The sequence below is a fragment of the Leopardus geoffroyi genome, chromosome B4, assembly GCF_018350155.1.
Source record: "Leopardus geoffroyi isolate Oge1 chromosome B4, O.geoffroyi_Oge1_pat1.0, whole genome shotgun sequence".
NCBI classification, from domain to species: domain Eukaryota; kingdom Metazoa; phylum Chordata; class Mammalia; order Carnivora; family Felidae; genus Leopardus; species Leopardus geoffroyi.
In genome coordinates, this window is record NC_059341.1 from 36,459,873 (window position 1) to 36,479,154 (window position 19,282).

A 19,282-nucleotide genomic window follows, 5' to 3' on the forward strand; every position below is an offset into this window, starting at 1 on the left:
GTCTTTACACTATCTCTGCCTAGCATACAAGTACTCATCCTTCAAAATGAAATTAAAATGGCAGCATACTGGCAAAGCATTCCAGCACCCCCTGAGCAGAAGTGCTTCATCCGCATGACTAAAGGGTCTGTACCTGAACTATAGTATGGTACATTGTGTAAAGGATGTAAAGTGTAAAGGAAAGTGTAAGCAGTGTAAAGGAAAAGATTTTCTAGATTCTCTGAATCTAGAAAGTGTAAAGGAAACGATTTTCTAGGTTCTCTGTTCACAAATTATAATATTTGAAATATACAAATATTCTAGAGCTACAAATTAAAGAAAGACTAAAATATACAGTGAAATTCAAATTGCCAATATTGATTTAATATACAGGTAAATCACTGATCACAGTGCACTTAAGGTATTTACTACTATGGTCCAAGTGCTTTTGAAACATAAGAAAATTAAACTGTCCCAAAACTTTTCTTTGTCAAATTGGTAAAAACAAGTTTGCTTCCCACAGCACATCATAATATCATCTGAACTTTGCTTGAAATTAAAAGACCATTATTAAGCCTACCACCTCCTTTTTTCATTGGCCCATCGCAATTACAGCAGTTAATACCTGATAACAATATCATAACCACAAAGCAAATGCTTATGGATAAATATGCCATTTAGTTATAGGATTTCACCCAGATGATCCAAAATATGTACATAAATTGTGTTTTACATTGTCACTGAAATGAAAATACAAAATAATAACCCATCAGCATGATAAACTCGTATATCTCAAAACATGTTCAAAGTCCCCAGGGATGTGAGAGCCCCTGATAGGAATACTGTAATGAAGAGGTTAAAAACAAAGCTTTTAAGAGTTGGAGAGCTCTGAATTAAATATGTGATTTACTATTCATCACCTATGTGATCATTAACCTCTTTAAGCTTCATGTTTGGTTTCTGTTGTTTTTTAAACTTTTAACTTGTGATATGGGAATAATGCCCATCTCTCATAGAGTCGTTATGTGGAATAAATAAGATAACGTATGGAAAATGCACAGCATAGGATTTGGCACACCAAGCAGCGAGAAACATTACTTCTCACATGCATATGCATGCATACAAACACATATCTACCTTATTATTTTTTTTTTAGAAAAACTGTCCTTTAATACAAAACAAGATAGATAAAGCATTCCTTCTCTATTATATTTTATCACATAAATTTAAATACCTAAATTCCCCATCATCAACTTGCACAGAATCACAGAATATGCTTTTTACTCTGCAGGTGGTGGGAAGGGTGTGTGTGAGATTGAATACTCTATGTTTGAATGTAAGTCTAGCATTATGTTAGATAAAATACTATAATAACCACTTTTGTAAGTTTCTCACCATATACCAACCACCTTAATGTGTATCATCACATTATCTCTTTTGTCACACCTTATTCAAAAGACTTTTATAAGGCTTTATTATTTCTTTATTTATTTTGAGGGGAGGGAGAAGTGTTTTAGTATAAGTATGTCCCAGTATTTGTATGATATTAATACTAAAAAAGTATCCATTGCTTATCTGAAATACTAATTTAACTGATATCCCATATGTATATTTGCTAAATCTGGCAATCATATACAAATTCAAATTTTAACTAATTGTAAATTTAATCTTTCTTCTCTTCTCTACTGAATTTATCATGTTTAGCTACAGAATGCCAGATAATAGTCTATAATTGCCACCATGAAAAGTACATTTGCCACTTCTCAATGCATGATAGCACAAAACTCAATACTTTTCAGCAGAACAGTTAGGTAGATCAGTACAAGTATGTGTTCACACATTTTTTTTTCCTACCAATGAATCATTCAAAATAATAACACTATATTTCAGGAGAAGGTAGTTATGCAGGCTGTGGCTACACTGTGCTTGCGTGACCCATTACAAAAACACTAGGCAATATTATTGCTTGAAAGGAAAGAAAATAAGGAAATACACTCTTCAACAATAAGGCTGTTTAAGAAAGCCAACAAGGGGCGCGGCACCTGGGTGGCTCAGTCAGTTAAGCCTCTGACTTCGGTTCAGGCCATGATCTCGCAGTTCACAAGTTTGAGCCCCACATCAAATAGCTCTGAGCCTGGAGCCTGCTTTAGATTCTGTGTCTCCCTCTCTGCCCCTTCTCTGCTCACACTCTTTCTCTCTCTCAAAAATAAATTAAAAAAATTTTTTTTAATTTTAAAAAAAAGAACGCCAACCAAATGACAAGTAAAAAAGGCAATTAACAACAGATCATTCTCCTAGATTATACTCGTGTCTATAAATCAAACTCCTTGTAAATAGATCCCACAAGGTCAGAAATGCTCTTAAGCCTATAAAGTTCTGAAGACTTTAGCTAAAAAAAAAAGAAAAAAAATGAAGGCTTCAAACTATAGTTCTCTTTTTGTGAATGACATGAGGTTTTAGTGCTACTGTCAGACAACAATGAAAAAAATTCTAAGATGTGCAATCAGAAAACTGGCTAGTTGACTTAGACTTTGGAAATCAATGTAGAACTCTTTCATCAAATTAGATGAAAGAGACTATAATAAAAACAGGAATGCATCTGAGCAAGGCATAAAGTATTTAGCTTTTATTACATAACAATAGAGGTACTCTGGTCTAAATGCTGTTGATACAAAATATCCCACAGATTCCAAACATCTGTTTTAAAGATAAATATGCAACAGACACTGTCAAATAAAATAGGGGTAATAATAATATTGAGCCCAATTTGTGTAAACTAGGAAGTAAATGAGAGGATATTTATAAGCCTCACCTACTGAATGTCTCGCCTTTAGCCAAAGGTGCTAAATCAAAAGTAACAATGAATTATGAATGAAATCATATATTTTCATCTATTCATGGAATCATTTCTTTGTATTCTTTCTCTGGGGATAATGTCATTGAATAATAACTAAAGACATGTATATATGTTTAAGAACAGAGAATGTGAATCTTCACTCATTATCACACTAAATGAAATCTCTCTGTACTAAATGGAAGCAGGGACAGAGGAAAGGCAGTAAAGGACAAGAAAGAGAAAACAAATCTATACAAACCAAGAAAGCTTAGAGGAGGACACTAAAAAGCAAACACTACAGTTAAGTGTCACTATTAACACAAAACAGGTGGTTAAAACAAACACTTAAGGGTTAAGTATCCTGCCCATGGTCCCATAATGAAGTTATCCAAATATCCAATCCAATCTCAAGCCATCAATATTCTCTTAATGATCTGTTCAACTGGACTTGGCAAAACCATAATTAAAATGGTGAAATGCTTCTGTATAGAAAAAAGTACTGCACTAAATTCCAACCTGGAACAAAGAAAACCTTTTTTACATACTACAACCAAAATGATCTTTGCCACTGGAAAAACAAAACCTATTTTGTATATCTTGGAAAATAAAATTATTGAGAAATAAGTATAGCTTAATGGCATTTGCTGCTAGAGTAACAACTACTAAAATGAACCAGCTAACAACATTATAATTAACATAACCTGTAACTCACAGAATTATGTATGCAATAATGACTTTCACACACAAATGCTTCTGGGGCTTTTTGTAGGGCTTTGTTTAGAGATATTTAGATCAAAACCTGTCACACAAAAGACAAAAGCGATAAAACTTTACTGTAAAAATACGTCCACCTGATGCTTAAGTTAGAGATGAAAGTTCTCCAAACACAAGGCAAAATCCTTCATGGTATTTCATTACTAAAGCTGAATTGTGTTCAGACTGTACCACCCTCAAAATTACTTAAGTGGTACTCATACTGCTTTACTATAATGTGTGGAGAAAATGTTTACAGTAGAAAATGGGAAAGTCACTTTAAATTTTTTTTTTTTTTAACGTTTATTTTTGAGACAGAGACAGAGCATGAACGGGGGAGGGGCAGAGAGAGAGGGAGACACAGAATCAGAAGCAGGCTCCAGGCTCCGAGCCATCAGCTCAGAGCCCGACGCGGGGCTCGAACTCACGGATCGCGAGATTGTGACCTGCGCCGAAGTCGGAGGCTTAACCGACTGAGCCACCCAGGCGCCCCGAAAATCTCTTTGTAAATGCAGTATTTGTGCTTGCTATTTTTATTGCAAACAATGTAAGATTTGTTCTGTAATAAATATGGTTTGAAATAAAAGTTCCATAAAAACCTGAACAAAACAAAATAAATAAAACTGAGTCTTTGGTAGTAAGTAATAAGGCAGGTAACCAATAATGTAAATGAAAATGAAATTTTTAAAAAGAATATGAGAAATCCCAAGAGTTAAGAAACATGTAAAAGAAGAAAAGCAAAACAGACTGAAAAATGTCAATGAGGTGGTACCTGAGCTAGCAGAAAACAGTATCACATAAACTACAAAAGAAGGGTTCCTAGAAAGAAAAGAGGTAATTGATAATATCTAACACCCCAAAAAGGTCAATAGACCCAAGACAAACAAAGTTACTAAACTTGGCAACCAGTATATCACTGAAGCCATTTTACCACCGCAGTGAGAGAAGAATCCAAATTACATTTGAAAAATAAATGGAAGTGTGGAGGTGGAAGCAGCAAGCATAAATGATTCTTTCAAAAACTGTGCAAGTCAACAGAATAAAAAGGTAAAATGTAAAATTAAGATGGTGTACTGAACTAAGGCCAAGGAAAAGATACTGACAAGGATTATTTACATTTCTTTTTAAGGATGAGGGGAAACTAGTACATGTTTTATGTTTGGGAGAATCTGTGGAGAGGAACAGAATGGAAATAAAGAGAAGGAGAACTTAACCTATGGGGCAAGGGTTTAAAAACTGATAAGAAGGAAATAAAAGAGAAAAGGAAAATTTAGCCTTTGAAAAGAGCTGGGTCATTAGTTCCACAGAAACAAAAGGAAGGTCAATATTAGTGAAAATATAAACTCAAAACTGTGGATACCCTAAAGGTCTATGTACTTGGCAAAGGAGAGGTGGTCCTCTGTTAATAGAGAAGAGGATAGTGTAAATCTGACTGACAAAGTCAGATCAATATAGGGGTGGTTCAGTTGGTTAAGCGTCCAACTTCGGCTCAGGTCATGATCCCACGGTTGGTAGGTTCAAGCCCTGTGTGGGGGTCTGTGCTGACAGCTCAGAACCTGGAGTCTGCTTTGGATTCTGTGTCTTCCTCTCTCTCTGCCCCTCCCCCACTCCACTCTGTGTGTGTGTGTGTGTGTGTGTGTGTGTGTGTGTGTGTGCGCGTGTATGTGTGTGTGTGTGTGTGTGTATGTGTGTGTCTCAAAAATAAATAAGCATTAAAATTTTTTTTAATTGGGGCGCCTGGGTGGCGTAGTCGGTTGGGCGTCCGACTTCAGCCAGGTCACGATCTCGCGGTCCGTGAGTTCGAGCCCTGCGTCAGGCTCTGGGCTGATGGCTCGGAGCCTGGAGCCTGTTTCGGATTCTGTGTCTCCCTCTCTCTCTGCCCCTCCCCCGTTCATGCTCTGTCTCTCTCTGTCCCAAACATAAATAAAACGTTGAAAAAAAAAAAAAATTTAAAAAAAATTTTTTTAATTATATCAGTATAAATAATTATGAAAGAAGGGTTTGTTTTTTTAATGTATTTACAACCCATACAAATTACTTTATTCTTAAATGAGTCAAAGGTAAGGAGGGGACTTTTTCAGAAATATCATTTAGGTCATCAATTTAAACACTGAGAAGAAATACCAGGGAGTAGAAATGGGAAAGAGAATCTTTTTCCTAAAAAGCTTCAACACATATTTTACCTATAGCAGAAATTTAGCGCCTGAAAAGATAAGTGGAGTCTTAACAAAAATATCATTACAGAAGAAGTATCATGTTTTCTCATTTTCTACACATATATAACTTTGCATAGGGATTCTACTTTGCACTTTCTATTAACAGTGGTATGAGTCAATAAGGAACGGTATAGTGTTTTAAAGAACCTGAAATATATCACATCATGCTATCATATCCTGGATCAAACAGGACTCCACAAAAAACGCAAAAAGGAGTAATCATAATAGCTCTATATATTGATTGTTTACCCTGTATCTTCTAAGCGCTGTTCATATGAACTCATTCAATGTTTACAACAACCCTTTAGATAATTATCCCAAATTTACAGATGAAAAAACTACAGATGAGAAACCTAAAAAAATTCACGTTATCTAGGGCTCTATAGCTCACACTCTTAATTCCTATGGTAGAGAGCACAGAATACATAAAGCCCTGAGGCCAAAATGAGATCTGGCTTCAAATATAAATTCCATTATTTATTCACTGGTTGAGCCTACAGAAATCATGTTCCCTAATCTTAGTTCCTCATCAGAATGATAATCTGTGCTGTTAACTTCTCTTCATAATAAAGATGGACAAATTACTTAATGGGCTTGGTCGGCCCTTGTGTTATTCACCTAAAGAGTGGAAATAATCAATCTCTCTACATACTTGTTGGGAAGATCAATGGAAATAAAATATGTAAAGGTCTACCACAGTGCCTCTGGCACATATAAACAGAACTAGGGGTGGCTGTTTATATTCTCATTTATTCCACCATTCAGCAGAATCACAAAACAAAACCAAATTTAAAGGGTGTATAAGTTTGTGTATATAAAATAATTTCAAGTTTCTTCTAAAAACCCACAGACTACAGCACTCTCTCTCCAATATTCACGCTACATTTTATGTCTCTGATGAAATTTTAATTACATTAAAACCATTTTTCTTCTCATTCCCCTGGTGGCTCCTTTCATCTTCATTTTGCTCTCAGTCAAAACATGCTCAGTCCGATTCTTGATTTCTGACTACCTTTTGAAGCACAGAACTTTGAACCTACTCTTCATCTATATCTTATGCACTCATAACTAGATTTCTAGACATGTCTTTCCTGCAGTAGTAAGTGCTGTCATTTCAGTTCTTTATTAGAGTTCAAGATAAAGATAAGAGCATGGTATACTAACATTGTTTTAGTACAAGCATACTGACCTTGAAGTGAGACTGAAGAAAACAGCAAATCCAGGAAGAAAATGTGAAAGAGAAAGTTAGAAAGAATTATTAATAAGGACAATATTCAGGAAATAATGTTATTCATAGACACAGACAAAACATAAAGCACAGGATTAGAGGAGGGAAAGGTATAACACACATTCTGCACAGGCATTAAAAATTAGTAATTTCAAATTTGTAACGCTCAACAAGTGTGTTTTCATATTAGATTACACCATTGTACCTTAATGTAAGTTTCAAAGAAAAAATTTAGTCTAAAATTTACCATTTCTTGGAGCAGGGGAAAAAAACAAACACGAAGAAAAAGAAGAGAAGGTCAGCAGCTCCCCTTTTCATTTAAGTAGCAAAGTGTGATCTCACAACTTAAATCATCTTAATTTTATACATATCCACCTTAAAACTGACTACTCCTTTACCCACCCCACTCCATTTCTTGGATCCAGGTTATCTATAACAAAAGCAGAAAAAAATCAATAATTTCATTCTGTAGAACACAGAATTCTAGTTTATTTCACTAGTGGAAGTGAATTGGTCCCAAATGTGAAAACAGTAACAATTTTTTCCTAATTAGAACTTAATTATTTTCTCATTCTGAATCTACCTAAACCCACCTCAAATGGTGCAATCTAAAAGCAATAATGAACAAGAATACACAGCTTTATAAATATCAATCAGTTTCTAATGCTGCTCAGCAGTTAGAGATGTGAAGTTGCCATGCTTAATATTGCTATACAGCATGTAGCCCTGGTGGTTCATTATTGCTTTTTTATAATAACAGGCAGTTTTCCCTTTCTAAAAATTAATCAATTTCACTGAAGTTAGTCTTATCCTCCAAATACTCAGACATCGAATGGCCAGTACCATCCAGATTGTCTTCAGGATCTAAATTTTACTTATTAAGAATCTAAAACAAAAGGTTTATTTCTTGAATGCAAGCACCATTTCAATTTGTACTTTGTTTTCTAATGTTTCAATACTTAAAACCAGGGATTTTAAAAGTCACTATGAAAATGTTGAAAGGTAAGCATGACAAGATTTATTATTCCCATTATGTGAGATAAAGAGAAATGAAAAACAGAGAATAAAAATGACTTCCTCACAATCACACAGCGGGTAAGTGGCAGATCCAGGATAAAAATGTAGTCTGCTGACATCTCCCTGGGCATATTTACATGTTCTGTGAGACTTACAGATTCCTAAAGGAAATGTATAAAACAAATCCATGGATCTTTGGCATATATAGAACAGTAGAGAATGCAGATAATGTTCAAAGGCCAAAAAAAAAAAAAAAAAAAAAATAGACCATTCTCTAAATGATTGTTTCCAATTACCTTTTCTATTTTGTTGGTTATGACACAATAAATTAGAATAATTTTACATTAACAATGACATTAAGTGAAATTTTCTATAGTTGCAAGGTTTTAAATAAGACTTGGGTAAATCCATGGGGGAAAAAATTAAGCTTAGTCCTTTCAACAATGAGCAACTTCTTACCCATTTTATTGTTCATGAGTCATACATAGTTCCTTTTGGCATCAAACTATATAGCTCTAGGAAAATTAATTTTGAAGGAAAAATGTGCATGTAGAATAATTGTATATAATTCTAATATTTGTACTTTTAAGTAAAAACTTAAGGTAACTACTAAACAAAAATTCCTATCAAGATTGTGGTAACCAATGATGAGGTGCTGTGCCCACAAGAAACTTTGGGAAAATGACATAATAGAACTATGTAACGCTGTGTAATTTATTCTTCTTTTAAATGAAATCAGTGAAATTCATCAAGGAGAAAGAAGAAAGAAACAAGCAGCTTCCTCAGAAAGCAAGCTGAAGCAAGCAGGATCAGATAAAGAACCAGTCATCTTCAGTTACAATATTCTTAGTATCTTTCTTTCCCTTTTTTTTTTTTTTAAACAGTCCATTCTCCCTCAAGCAAGAACACACAACCCCCAAAGCAGCAGTAGTCATTTCTCTTCTGTTCAAACTACAGGAAGGCCATATGCTCTGACACTGAACTTCATGGGTCAAAGGTACATAACCATGAATTTAAAAGTAAGGAAATTCTTCCCTAAGGAACCATTTTCCTCATGAATCATATGCTAGTTTATGCCAAAGCTATATATAGCTTAATATTAATTTCTATACAGAAGATCTCTGAAGACATTAAACTGAGTATCAATTTAGCATTTCTTTACCAAAAAAATTTTACAAATATGAAGACTAAATATGTGGGTAATCGTTGTTAGATTATATTGTGTAGATGCCTAAATATACTATGATACCAATATAAAACAATCAGAAACACAAAGTACATTTTTCCAAAGACAAGGTCCAAAACATTTTTAGGTTGACCTACATAAATAAAAAGGAAGTAGGTAAAACAGTCAAATATCTAATTATGATAGTAAATGTATTCATTTGGCTGTACACACATTTAAAATGGGGTACAAAAGAAAGTAAATTTGGAAATACTTTCTTTCACTCCCACGTTCTCTGAAACAATTTTATTTCCTCTTTGCATGCATCTTCAGTATCAATTCAACAAAGACAGAAGATGTGCCATTACTTTATGTATCACTCAGAAAGAAAAAATTATACCAATTAAATTATGTCATGCCATTATTTATACATGTATCTCAGATTCAGAGAGGTTAAAATGTAAAAAATGAAAGTTATAGTTGGTATTTCATTATGAAAAAAGAGGAAGGAGGTTATCTATATTTCTATGTAACATACAGACCAAAAAATAATCCCCTGGATTATACTAAATTATATAAAAATATTTTATAGATATGAATTTACTTATATTCTTACAGAAGGAAAAGTATATGCACAATTGTAAACACATTACAAACATACAGAAAAAAATGAATAAAATAATATTTGCAATATAACTAACAAGTGATAAGGGACAAAAACATCCATCTGTTTGATTGATGAATGGTCTGAATATACAGATGATAGATTAAAAAGGGAAGAAATGTGGGATGATCAGATAGTGAAATGAGAAAGGAGCTCTGTCTTTAAGTATTAACATATATATTGATTAGACCCTCAATAATGTATAGTCACAGGAAAACATGATAGACACTATAAGAATGGCACACATAAAGGAAAGAGAAACTACTACCTCAGAGAGGTCAGTATAGCTGGCTTTCTTTTCCAAAAAGATAACAGTTAAAAGGGGTCAGATTCCCACAAAAGAATATGAAAAGAGAACATTTTAGTCAAAGAGAAAAGAATAAAAGCAGTAAACAAAAATGGACTCATCTAATTTTGAGGTCCATTTTTTCTGAAAAATGAAATAATTCTAAGACTACCAAACCAAAAATTGAAAATAATCATCCTGTAAACTAGTTCACATTTGTCAACATATTTTAGAATATTTATAAAAAATAAAAACAACTCCATTTTCATAACATAAAATTTCAGACACTAGTAATCTTTAAAATCAAATCAAAAACTCAAAAGGCCAAATCCTTGAGCCACGAGATTTAATCCTAGCAACTACCTTCCCTAATTTCTCCAAATACTACCAGAAAAGTTCTTTCTCTTACACATACACACATGCAAATAACACCCCAGATTATATCTCACTCTTGGAAGGATAGGAAAACAACCCCCTTCTTTCTGTTCAAGCTCAGCTCAGTACATTGACCTTAATCTACCAAAGTGCAGATTTACCTCGCTTACTAAAATGAGACTGAGTTACTACTTATCAGCTCAGACAGCTAATTCAGGGGCTGATTACCTTGAGCCTAAATTCTGAGCAAAGCGAGAACACAAAATCAGGGATAGGGGGACAAAATCAGTTAAAGTAACTTCAAATGTTTGACTAGATCATATTCCACTTTTTAAATAAAGCCAATTGTTAATGAATCAGAATTTAATTCCCTTGGAAATAACATTATATATGTAGTTTAGGTTTTCTTGCTTGCCCATAAAATTTAAGCTTAGTCATGATGCAAAAGCCTAAAACTAGTAGTTCTAGATGAGGTCTGAAAAAAGATGGTTACCAAAGAAAATACAATTAACCATCAAAAAGTAAAGAAAACTAGAAGCCTCTGGGTGGCTCACTCGGCTAAGCATCTTGATTTAAGCTCAGGTCATGATCTCACGTTTGTGGGATTGCACCTGTGTCAGACTCCACACTGGGCATGGAAGCTGCTTAAGATTTTCTCTCTCCTCCTCCCTTTGCCCCTCCCCCAGTGCTCTCACGCTCTCTCATTCGCTCTCTCTCAAAAAAAAAGTAAAAAAATGAAGTTTCCTCCATTATAATTACTTATATAACTGGACTGATAATGTGTGTGTGTGTGTGTGTGTGTGTGTGTGTGTGTGTGTATACATGAATGAATGAAAGAATGAATGAATAACAAAACTTGTCTCTGATTCTCTTGCTTTCTTAGAACAGTAGCAGTAGTAGTATCCTGGCTTTCTCTGTTTCATGTCTCTACCTACACAGAGTTCTAGGGTCTGAAATTAAAAGTCCAGGATCCAAAATTATCTACTGGTCTTCACACCAAACAACCTCTCAGCCATCATCATTCAATATTGATCTTAAAAATTAAAAGACCACACTTAAGAGTACAAAGTTCAACAAGAAGTCCCTTGTCTATGATAATCCTATATCCAAGGGTACATATTAACTGAGTAGGTTAGGGAGCATGTGCATGGCTCAGTCAATTGAGGGTCCAACTTTGGCTCAGGTCATAATCTCGTGGTCCATGAGTTCGAGCTGACAGCTCAAAGCCTGGAGACTGCTTCACATTCTGTGTCTCCCTCTCTCTCTGCCTCTCCCACACTCATGCTCTGTCTCTCTCTCTGTAAAAAAAAATTTTTTTTAATTTAACTGAGTATGTTGAGTATTACTTCGCAGGACAGTTCAACCAAACCTCAAACTGAAACCTTATCACTGAAATTTCCAGCTACTACATAAGCCATGGAAAGATGCCTGTGCTAGCATCATCACAAAGGAAAAGACAACAGCTGCTCTTTGTTGGGAGTCTTAGTCTTCTGGGGCCAGAAGTATCTCTTTAATGAGTCTAGACTGACAGAAGGGCTAACAGTCAGACATGTGACTGACACCTGTTGGCACCTGGCAAAAAGCAACCCACATGCCAGTTCCAAAGTACCTGTCCTCTAAAGACAGCATCCCAGCACATGGGAAAAGCCTTTGGCCTCAGCAAGATCATCAAGTGAATAGCCTCTGAATCATCTAGTTGTCTCTGTCTTCCCCTTCTAGAAGGTAAGCTCATTAATAAAAACTTGAACACAGAGAGGAGGGGGGAGGAGGAAGGAGAAAGAGAAGAGAGAAAGGAAGGGAGGGAGGGACGAGGAGGAGAAAAAAAGAAAAAGACTTTGGAATTCTTAGGTACAACTCTATTACCACCAACATGCTTATGTGATACAGGACCAGTCATTTCATCTGTCTGCACCTCAGCTTCCTTATCCATATTTTTAAAATCTATATAAGAACCCTTTCCAAAAACAAAACAGTCATGAGACAGAAGGGGCAGCAAAAATTAACAAATGCAACTATTAAACAAATTACATTAAAATTGTTGGGACATCTTTCTTAGAAAAATAAGATCTACCTGACACATACCAAAAGAAGACCTATAAGGCTTGCAGAGTTCCTACAGGAATTCTCCACCTACAATATATGCCAGTTTGCTTTTTAATGTTTTTACTAAAGTAAAGAAAAAGAACTGATCATTGAATACAAATGAGGTAAGAGTAATGCCCACATTTCAAAGGAAATAAGGCCATTTCTGTCACAATAAAAATTTGTTTTGGGGGCACCTGGGTGGCTCAGTTGATTAAGCATACAACTTTGGCTCAGGTCATGATCTCACAGTTCATGAGTTCAAGCCCTGCAGCAGACTCTGTGCTGTCAGAATCCTCTGTCTCTCTCTCTCTGTCTCTCTGTCTCTCTCTCTGCCCCTTCCCTGCCAGCATGCACACACATGCACGCACTCCCTCTCTCTCTGCCCCTTCCCTGCTAGATGCACACACATGCGCGTGCGCTCTCTCTCTCTCTCTCTCTCAAAAATTAATACACGTTAAAGCTGGGAGGAGCCAAGATGGAGGAACAGCATGGAAGTTGTTTTTGCATCTTGCGTCCATGAAATACAGCCAGATCAACACTAAACCATCCTGCACACCTAGAAAACTGATTTGAGGATTAACACAACAATCTACACAACCTGAACCACAGAACTCAGCAGGTACGCAGCACAGAGAGGTGAACTAGAGGAGAGAGAAGCCACAGAGGGCAGGGAGCTGTTTTTGCTTGCGGAGAGAGGACAGACAGGGGGAGAGTACCAGAAAAGCACCCCCTCCAAAAGCAGCCGGAGAGAAAGTGGAAGGTGGAAACAGCCACAGGGACTGAACTAAAAAGGGAGAAAGGAGAAAGGAGAGGGCTTAAATTCCACTAAGACTCTATAAACGGGAGTTGGGGGGGGCGCAGAGTCTGAAACTCCGCAGCTCGATACCTGGCAGTGCTGTGGTGGGAAGGGCAAATCCCCAAGAGAGTGAGGTCTGGGGCTCCTTGGGCCACATGGGGAGAGGCAGTTCCCCTGCTGGAAGGACATTTGGTAGAGGTGGTGTGGGCCACCCACAGGCAAAGGTGCCAGCAGACCCCAGAAAACAACCACATTCACTGGTGCTGGAACAAGGTCATTAAGGGTGAAGCCTGGTGCCAGATGTGTGTTGAGATTTTCCATAATCCCTGAAACGCTGCTGCTACACGATCACGTGAACATTTTCTGGGGCGGGCTGGCACGCAACCACAGTCTCTGGGCATCGGCACCAGCACAGTCCTGTGAACATTCCTGGGTGCGACCGGCACCCAGCCATTGCTTGGTGAGACCCTCCCCCAGAAGGTCTGAGGGGGACAAAGCCACAGTCCCTCAGAAGTGAGGGGTTAGGAAACACAGCTGAATGTGAGATAAAACTCAGGAGGGAGGTGCCACCTGGCAACCTGACAGCTTGATCACCAACAGTGTAAAAGCAGGGTGTGGACAGAAGCCAAAGACAAAGGACAAGTGCATGATTGCTGACCCGGGAAAACAGAGTTCCAATACTAGAGACTGGGTAGCTGGGTGACATTTTTCACCCCTCCCATGAATGCACATACACACCTACAAGCACCACAACAATCCACCCCGGTAAGCTAAGCAGTGCCATCTAGTGGAGAACGGAGCCATTACACTAAGCCTGGCCCAACTGGGCCAACCTGGCACTTCAGGAACATGACAAGTCTCTCCGCCTGCTTAGTTTATGAACTATAAATTGCTTTACAGTTTGTCTTCTAGGGGAAAACAAAGTAAATTCAATTGTATTTCAGTCTGTTCGCTCGTCCATCTATTCAATTTTCTTTTTTTGTCCCTCTTTTTCATTTCTTTTCTTTTTCTTGAATATAGAAAAAGTTTATTTTTATTTTCAATTTTTATTAAAAATATTTTTCGTTAATTTTTTCTACTATATTTTATACTTTTAGTAAATTTTTCAAATTCCATTTTACTTCCATCATTTCATTTTATTCTATTTCATTGTATTCATTTTTTTCAAATTTTCAAAGGTTTTCCTTTTTTTCCTTTTTTTTTTCCTTTTTTTACCTTTTTTCTCTAATCTATCAAGCTCCTTTTCAACAACCAGACCAAAACACACCTAGGATCTAGCATCATTTATTTGATTTGTGTGTGTGGTGTGTGTGTGTGTGGTGTGTGTGTGGTGTGTGTGTGTGTGTGTGTGTGTGTGTGTTGTTTTTAATTTTTTGATTTTAATTTTTTTTGCCTTATTAATTCCTTTTCTCCCGTCAAAATGATGAAACAAAGGAATTCATCCCAAAAGAAAGAGCAGGAAGAAACGACAGCCAGGGACTTAAGGATACAAGGAAGATGGATACAAGGAAGATGACTGAACCAGAATTTAGAATCACAATAATAAAAATACTAGATGGGGTCGAAAATAGATTAGAATCCCTCTCTGTGGAGATAAAAGAAGTAAAAGCCAGTCAGGATAAAATAAAAAAATGCTATAACTGAGCTGCAATCTTGAATGGATGCCACAGCAGCAAGGATGGATGAGGCAGAACAGAAAATCAGTGATATAAAGGATAAAATTGGGGCGCCTGGGTGGCGCAGTCGGTTAAGCGTCCGACTTCAGCCAGGTCACGATCTCGCGCTCCGTGAGTTCGAGCCCCGCGTCAGGCTCTGGGCTGATGGCTCAGAGCCTGGAGCCTGTTTCCGATTCTGTGTCTCCCTCTCTCTCTGCCCCTCCCCCGTTCATGCTCTGTCTCTCTCTGTCCCAAAAATAAATAAACGTTGAAAAAAAAAAAATTTTTTTTTAAATAAAAAAAAAAAAAAGGATAAAATTATGGAGAATAATGAAGCAGAAAAAAAAGAGGGAGACTGAGGCAAAAGAGCACAATTTAAGAATTACAGAAATTAGTGACTCTTTAAAAAGGAAGAACATCAGAATCATAGGGGTCCCAGAAGATGAAGAGAGAGGAAAAGTGATAGAAGGGTTATATGAGCAAATCACAGCAGAAAACTTTCCTAACCTGGGGAAAGAAAGACACAGACATCAAAATCCAGGAAGCACAGAGGACTCCCATTAGATTGAAAAAAACCTGACCATCAACAAGGCATATCGTAGTCAAATTCACAAAATACTCAGGCAAGGAAAGAATCATGAAAGCAGCAAGGGAAAAACAGTCCTTAACATACAAGGGAAGACAGGTAAGGTTTGCAGCAGACCTATCCACAGAATCTTTGCAGGCCAGAAAGGAGTGGCAAGATATATTCAATGTGCTGAATCAGAAAAATATGCAGCCAAGAATTCTTTATCCAGCATAGCTGTCATTCAAAATAGGAGAGATTAAAAGTTTCCCAACAAAAATTAAAGAAGTTTGTGACCACTAAACCAGCCCTGCAAGAAATTTTAAGGACTCCTCTCTGAGGGGAGAAAAGACAAAAAAAAAAAAAAAAAAGGAAAAAAAAAGATCAAAGCAACAGCAAAGACTAGAAAGGACCAGAGAACACCACCAAAAACTCCAACTCTACAAGAAACATAATGGCAATAAATTCATATGTTTCAGTACTTGCTCTAAACATCAATGGACTAAATGCTCCAATCAAAAGACATAGGATAACAGAATGGACAAGAAAACAAGATCCATCTATATGCTGTTTACAAGCAACCCACTTGAGACCTAAAGACACCTTCAGACTGAAAGTAAGAGGATGGAGAATCATCTGTCATGTTAATGGTCAACAAAAGAAAGGTGGAGTAGCCATACTTATATCAGACAAGCTAGACTTTAAAATAAAGACTGTAAAATAAAGAGATGAAGAAGGGCATTATATCATAATTAAGGGATCTATCCATCAAGAAGACCTAACAATTGTAAACATTTGTGCTGCAAATGTGGAGGCACCCAAATATATAAACCAGTTAATCACAAACATAAAGAAACTCATTGATAATACCATAATAGTAGGGAACTTCAACACCTTACACCAATGAACAGATCATCTAAACAGAAAATCCACAGGGAAACAATGGCTTTGAATGACACCCTGGAACAGATGGACTTAACAGATATATTCAGAACATTTCATCCTAAAGCAGCATTCTTCTCCAGTGAACATGAAACATTCTCCAGAATAGATCACATACTGGGACACAAATCAGCATTCAACAAGTACAAAAAGATCAAGACAATACCATGCATATTTTCAGACCACAATGCTGTGAAATTTGAAATCAACCACAAGAAAAAATTTGGAAAGATAACAAATACTTGGAGGCTAAAGAACATCCTACTAAAGAATGAATGGGCTGACCAAGAAGTTAAAGAGGAAATTAAAAAGTACATGGAAGTCAATGAAAATGATAACACCACAGCCCAAAACCTCTGGGACACAGCAAAGGCAGTCATAAGAAGGAAGTATATAGCAATCCAGGCCTTCCTAAAGAAGGAAGAAAGGTCTCGGATACACAACCTAACCTTACACCTTAAAGAGCTAGAAAAAGAATAGCAAATAAAACCCAAAAGCAACACAATCTGGGAAATAATAAAGATTAGAGCAGAAATCAATGCTATCAAAACTAAAAAAAAAAAAAATAATAGAAAAGATCAATGAAATCAGAAGCTGGTTCTTTGAAAGAATTAACAAAAATTGATAAACCACTAGCCACTTTGATCCAAAAAAAAAAAAAAAAAGAAAAAAAAAAAAGGAAAGGACCCAAATAAATAAAATCAAGAATGAAAGAGGAGAGATCACAAGCAACAGAAATACAAACAATAATAAGAGAATATTATGAGCAATTATGTGCCAATAAAATGGGCAATCTGGAAGAAATGGACAAATTCTTAGAAACAAAAACTACCAAAATTGAAACAGGAAGAAATAGAAAATTTGAACAGACCCGTAACCAGGAAAGAAATCGAATTAGTAATCAAAAATCTTCCAAAAACCAAGAGTCCACGGCCAGATGGTTTTCCAGGGGAATTCTACCAAATATTTAAAGAAGAGTTAACACCTATTCTCTTCAAGCTGTTCCAAAAAATAGAAATGGAAGGAAAACTTCCAAACTCTTTCTATGAAGCCAGCATTACCTTGATTCCAAAACCAGACAGGACCCCACTAAAAAGGACAACTATAGACCAATTTTCCTGATGAACATGGATGCAAAAATCCTCAACAAGATATTAGTCAACCAGCTCCAAAAATACATTAAAAAAATTATTCACCAAGACCAAGTGGGATTTATACCTAGGATGCAGGGCTGGTTCAATATCCGCAAAACAATCAATGTGATGCATCACATCAATAAAGAAAGGACAAGAACCACGTGATCCTCTCAGCAGATGCAGAGAAAGCATTTGACAAATTACAGCATCCTTTCTTGATAAAAACACTCAAGAAAGTAGGGATAGAAGGAACATACCTCAAGATCATAAAAGCCATATATGAAAGACCTATCAAAAAAAACACCAGCATTCTTCACAGAGCTAGAATAAACAATCCTAAAATTTGTATGGAACCAGAAAAGGCCCCGAAGAGCCGAAGCAATCTTGAAAAAGAAAACCAGACCAAACTGAAAAAAAAAAAAAAAAAAAAAAGAAAAAGAAAAAGAAAACCAAAGCAAGAGACATCACAATCCCAGACTTCAAGCTGTATTACAAAGCTGTAATCATCAAGACAGTATGGTACTGGAACAAAAACAGACACTCATATCAATGGAACAGAATAGAGAACCCAGAAGCGGACCCACAAACATATGACCTACTAATCTTTGACAAAGAAGGAAGGAATATCCAATGGGATAAAGACAGTCTCTTCAGCAAGTGGTGCTGGGAAAACTGGACAGCGACATGCAGAAAAATGAACCTGGACCACTTTCTTACACCATTCACAAAAACAAACTCAAAATGGATGAAAGACCTAAATGCAAGACAGGAAGCCATCAAAATCCTCATGGAGAAAGCAGGCAAAAATCTCTTTGATCTTGGCCACAGCAACTTCTTACTCAACACGTCTCCGGAGGCAAAGGAAACAAAAGCAAAAATGAACTACAGGGACCTCATCAAAATAAAAATCTTCTGCACAATGAAGGAAACAATTGGCAAAACTAAAAGGCAACCAGCAGAATGGGAGAAGATATCTGCACATGACATATCAGATAAAAGGTTAGTATCCAAAATCTATAGAGAACTTATCAAACTCAACACCCAAAAATAAAAAAATCCAGTGAAGAAATGGGCAAAAGACATGCATAGACACTTCTCCAAAGAAGTGTCCAGATGGCCAACTGACACATGAAAAAATACTCAACATCACAGAAATACAAATCAAAACCACAATGAGATACCACCTCACACCTGTCAGAATGGCTAACATGAACAACTCAGGCAATAATAGATGATGGGGAGGATGCACAGAGACAGGATCTCCTTTGCACTGCTGTTGGGAATGCACACTGGTGCAGCCACTCTGGAAAACAGTATGGAGTTTCCTCAAAAAATTAAAAATAGAACTACCCTACGACCCAGCAATTGCACTACTAGGGATTTATCTACGGGATACAGGTGTGTTGTTTCAAAGGGACACACGCACCCCAATGTTTATAGCAGCACTATCAACTATAGCCAAAGTATGGAAAGAGCTCAAATGTCCATTGATGGATAAATGGATAAAGAAGATGTGGTGTACACACACACACACACACACACATATACACACACACACAATGGAGTATTACTCGGCATTCAAAA

At 36.5% G+C, this 19,282-nt stretch overlaps 1 protein-coding gene across 24 annotated transcripts in view; it reads right to left on the reverse strand.

The window, feature by feature from the left end:
- The window catches only part of ERC1 (ELKS/RAB6-interacting/CAST family member 1), a 524,080-nt gene that overhangs the window by 306,904 nt on the left and 197,894 nt on the right, over positions 1-19,282 (reverse strand). For 14 of the 24 annotated variants that reach the window (XM_045463916.1, XM_045463908.1, XM_045463917.1 and 11 more), the window contains one exon: positions 6,974-6,985. The exons of the other annotated variants lie outside the window; for them this stretch is intronic. In XM_045463916.1, coding sequence (XP_045319872.1) covers positions 6,974-6,985 — 12 coding nt within the window. The remainder of the gene's footprint in view (positions 1-6,973; positions 6,986-19,282) is intronic. 24 annotated transcript variants of the gene reach the window in all.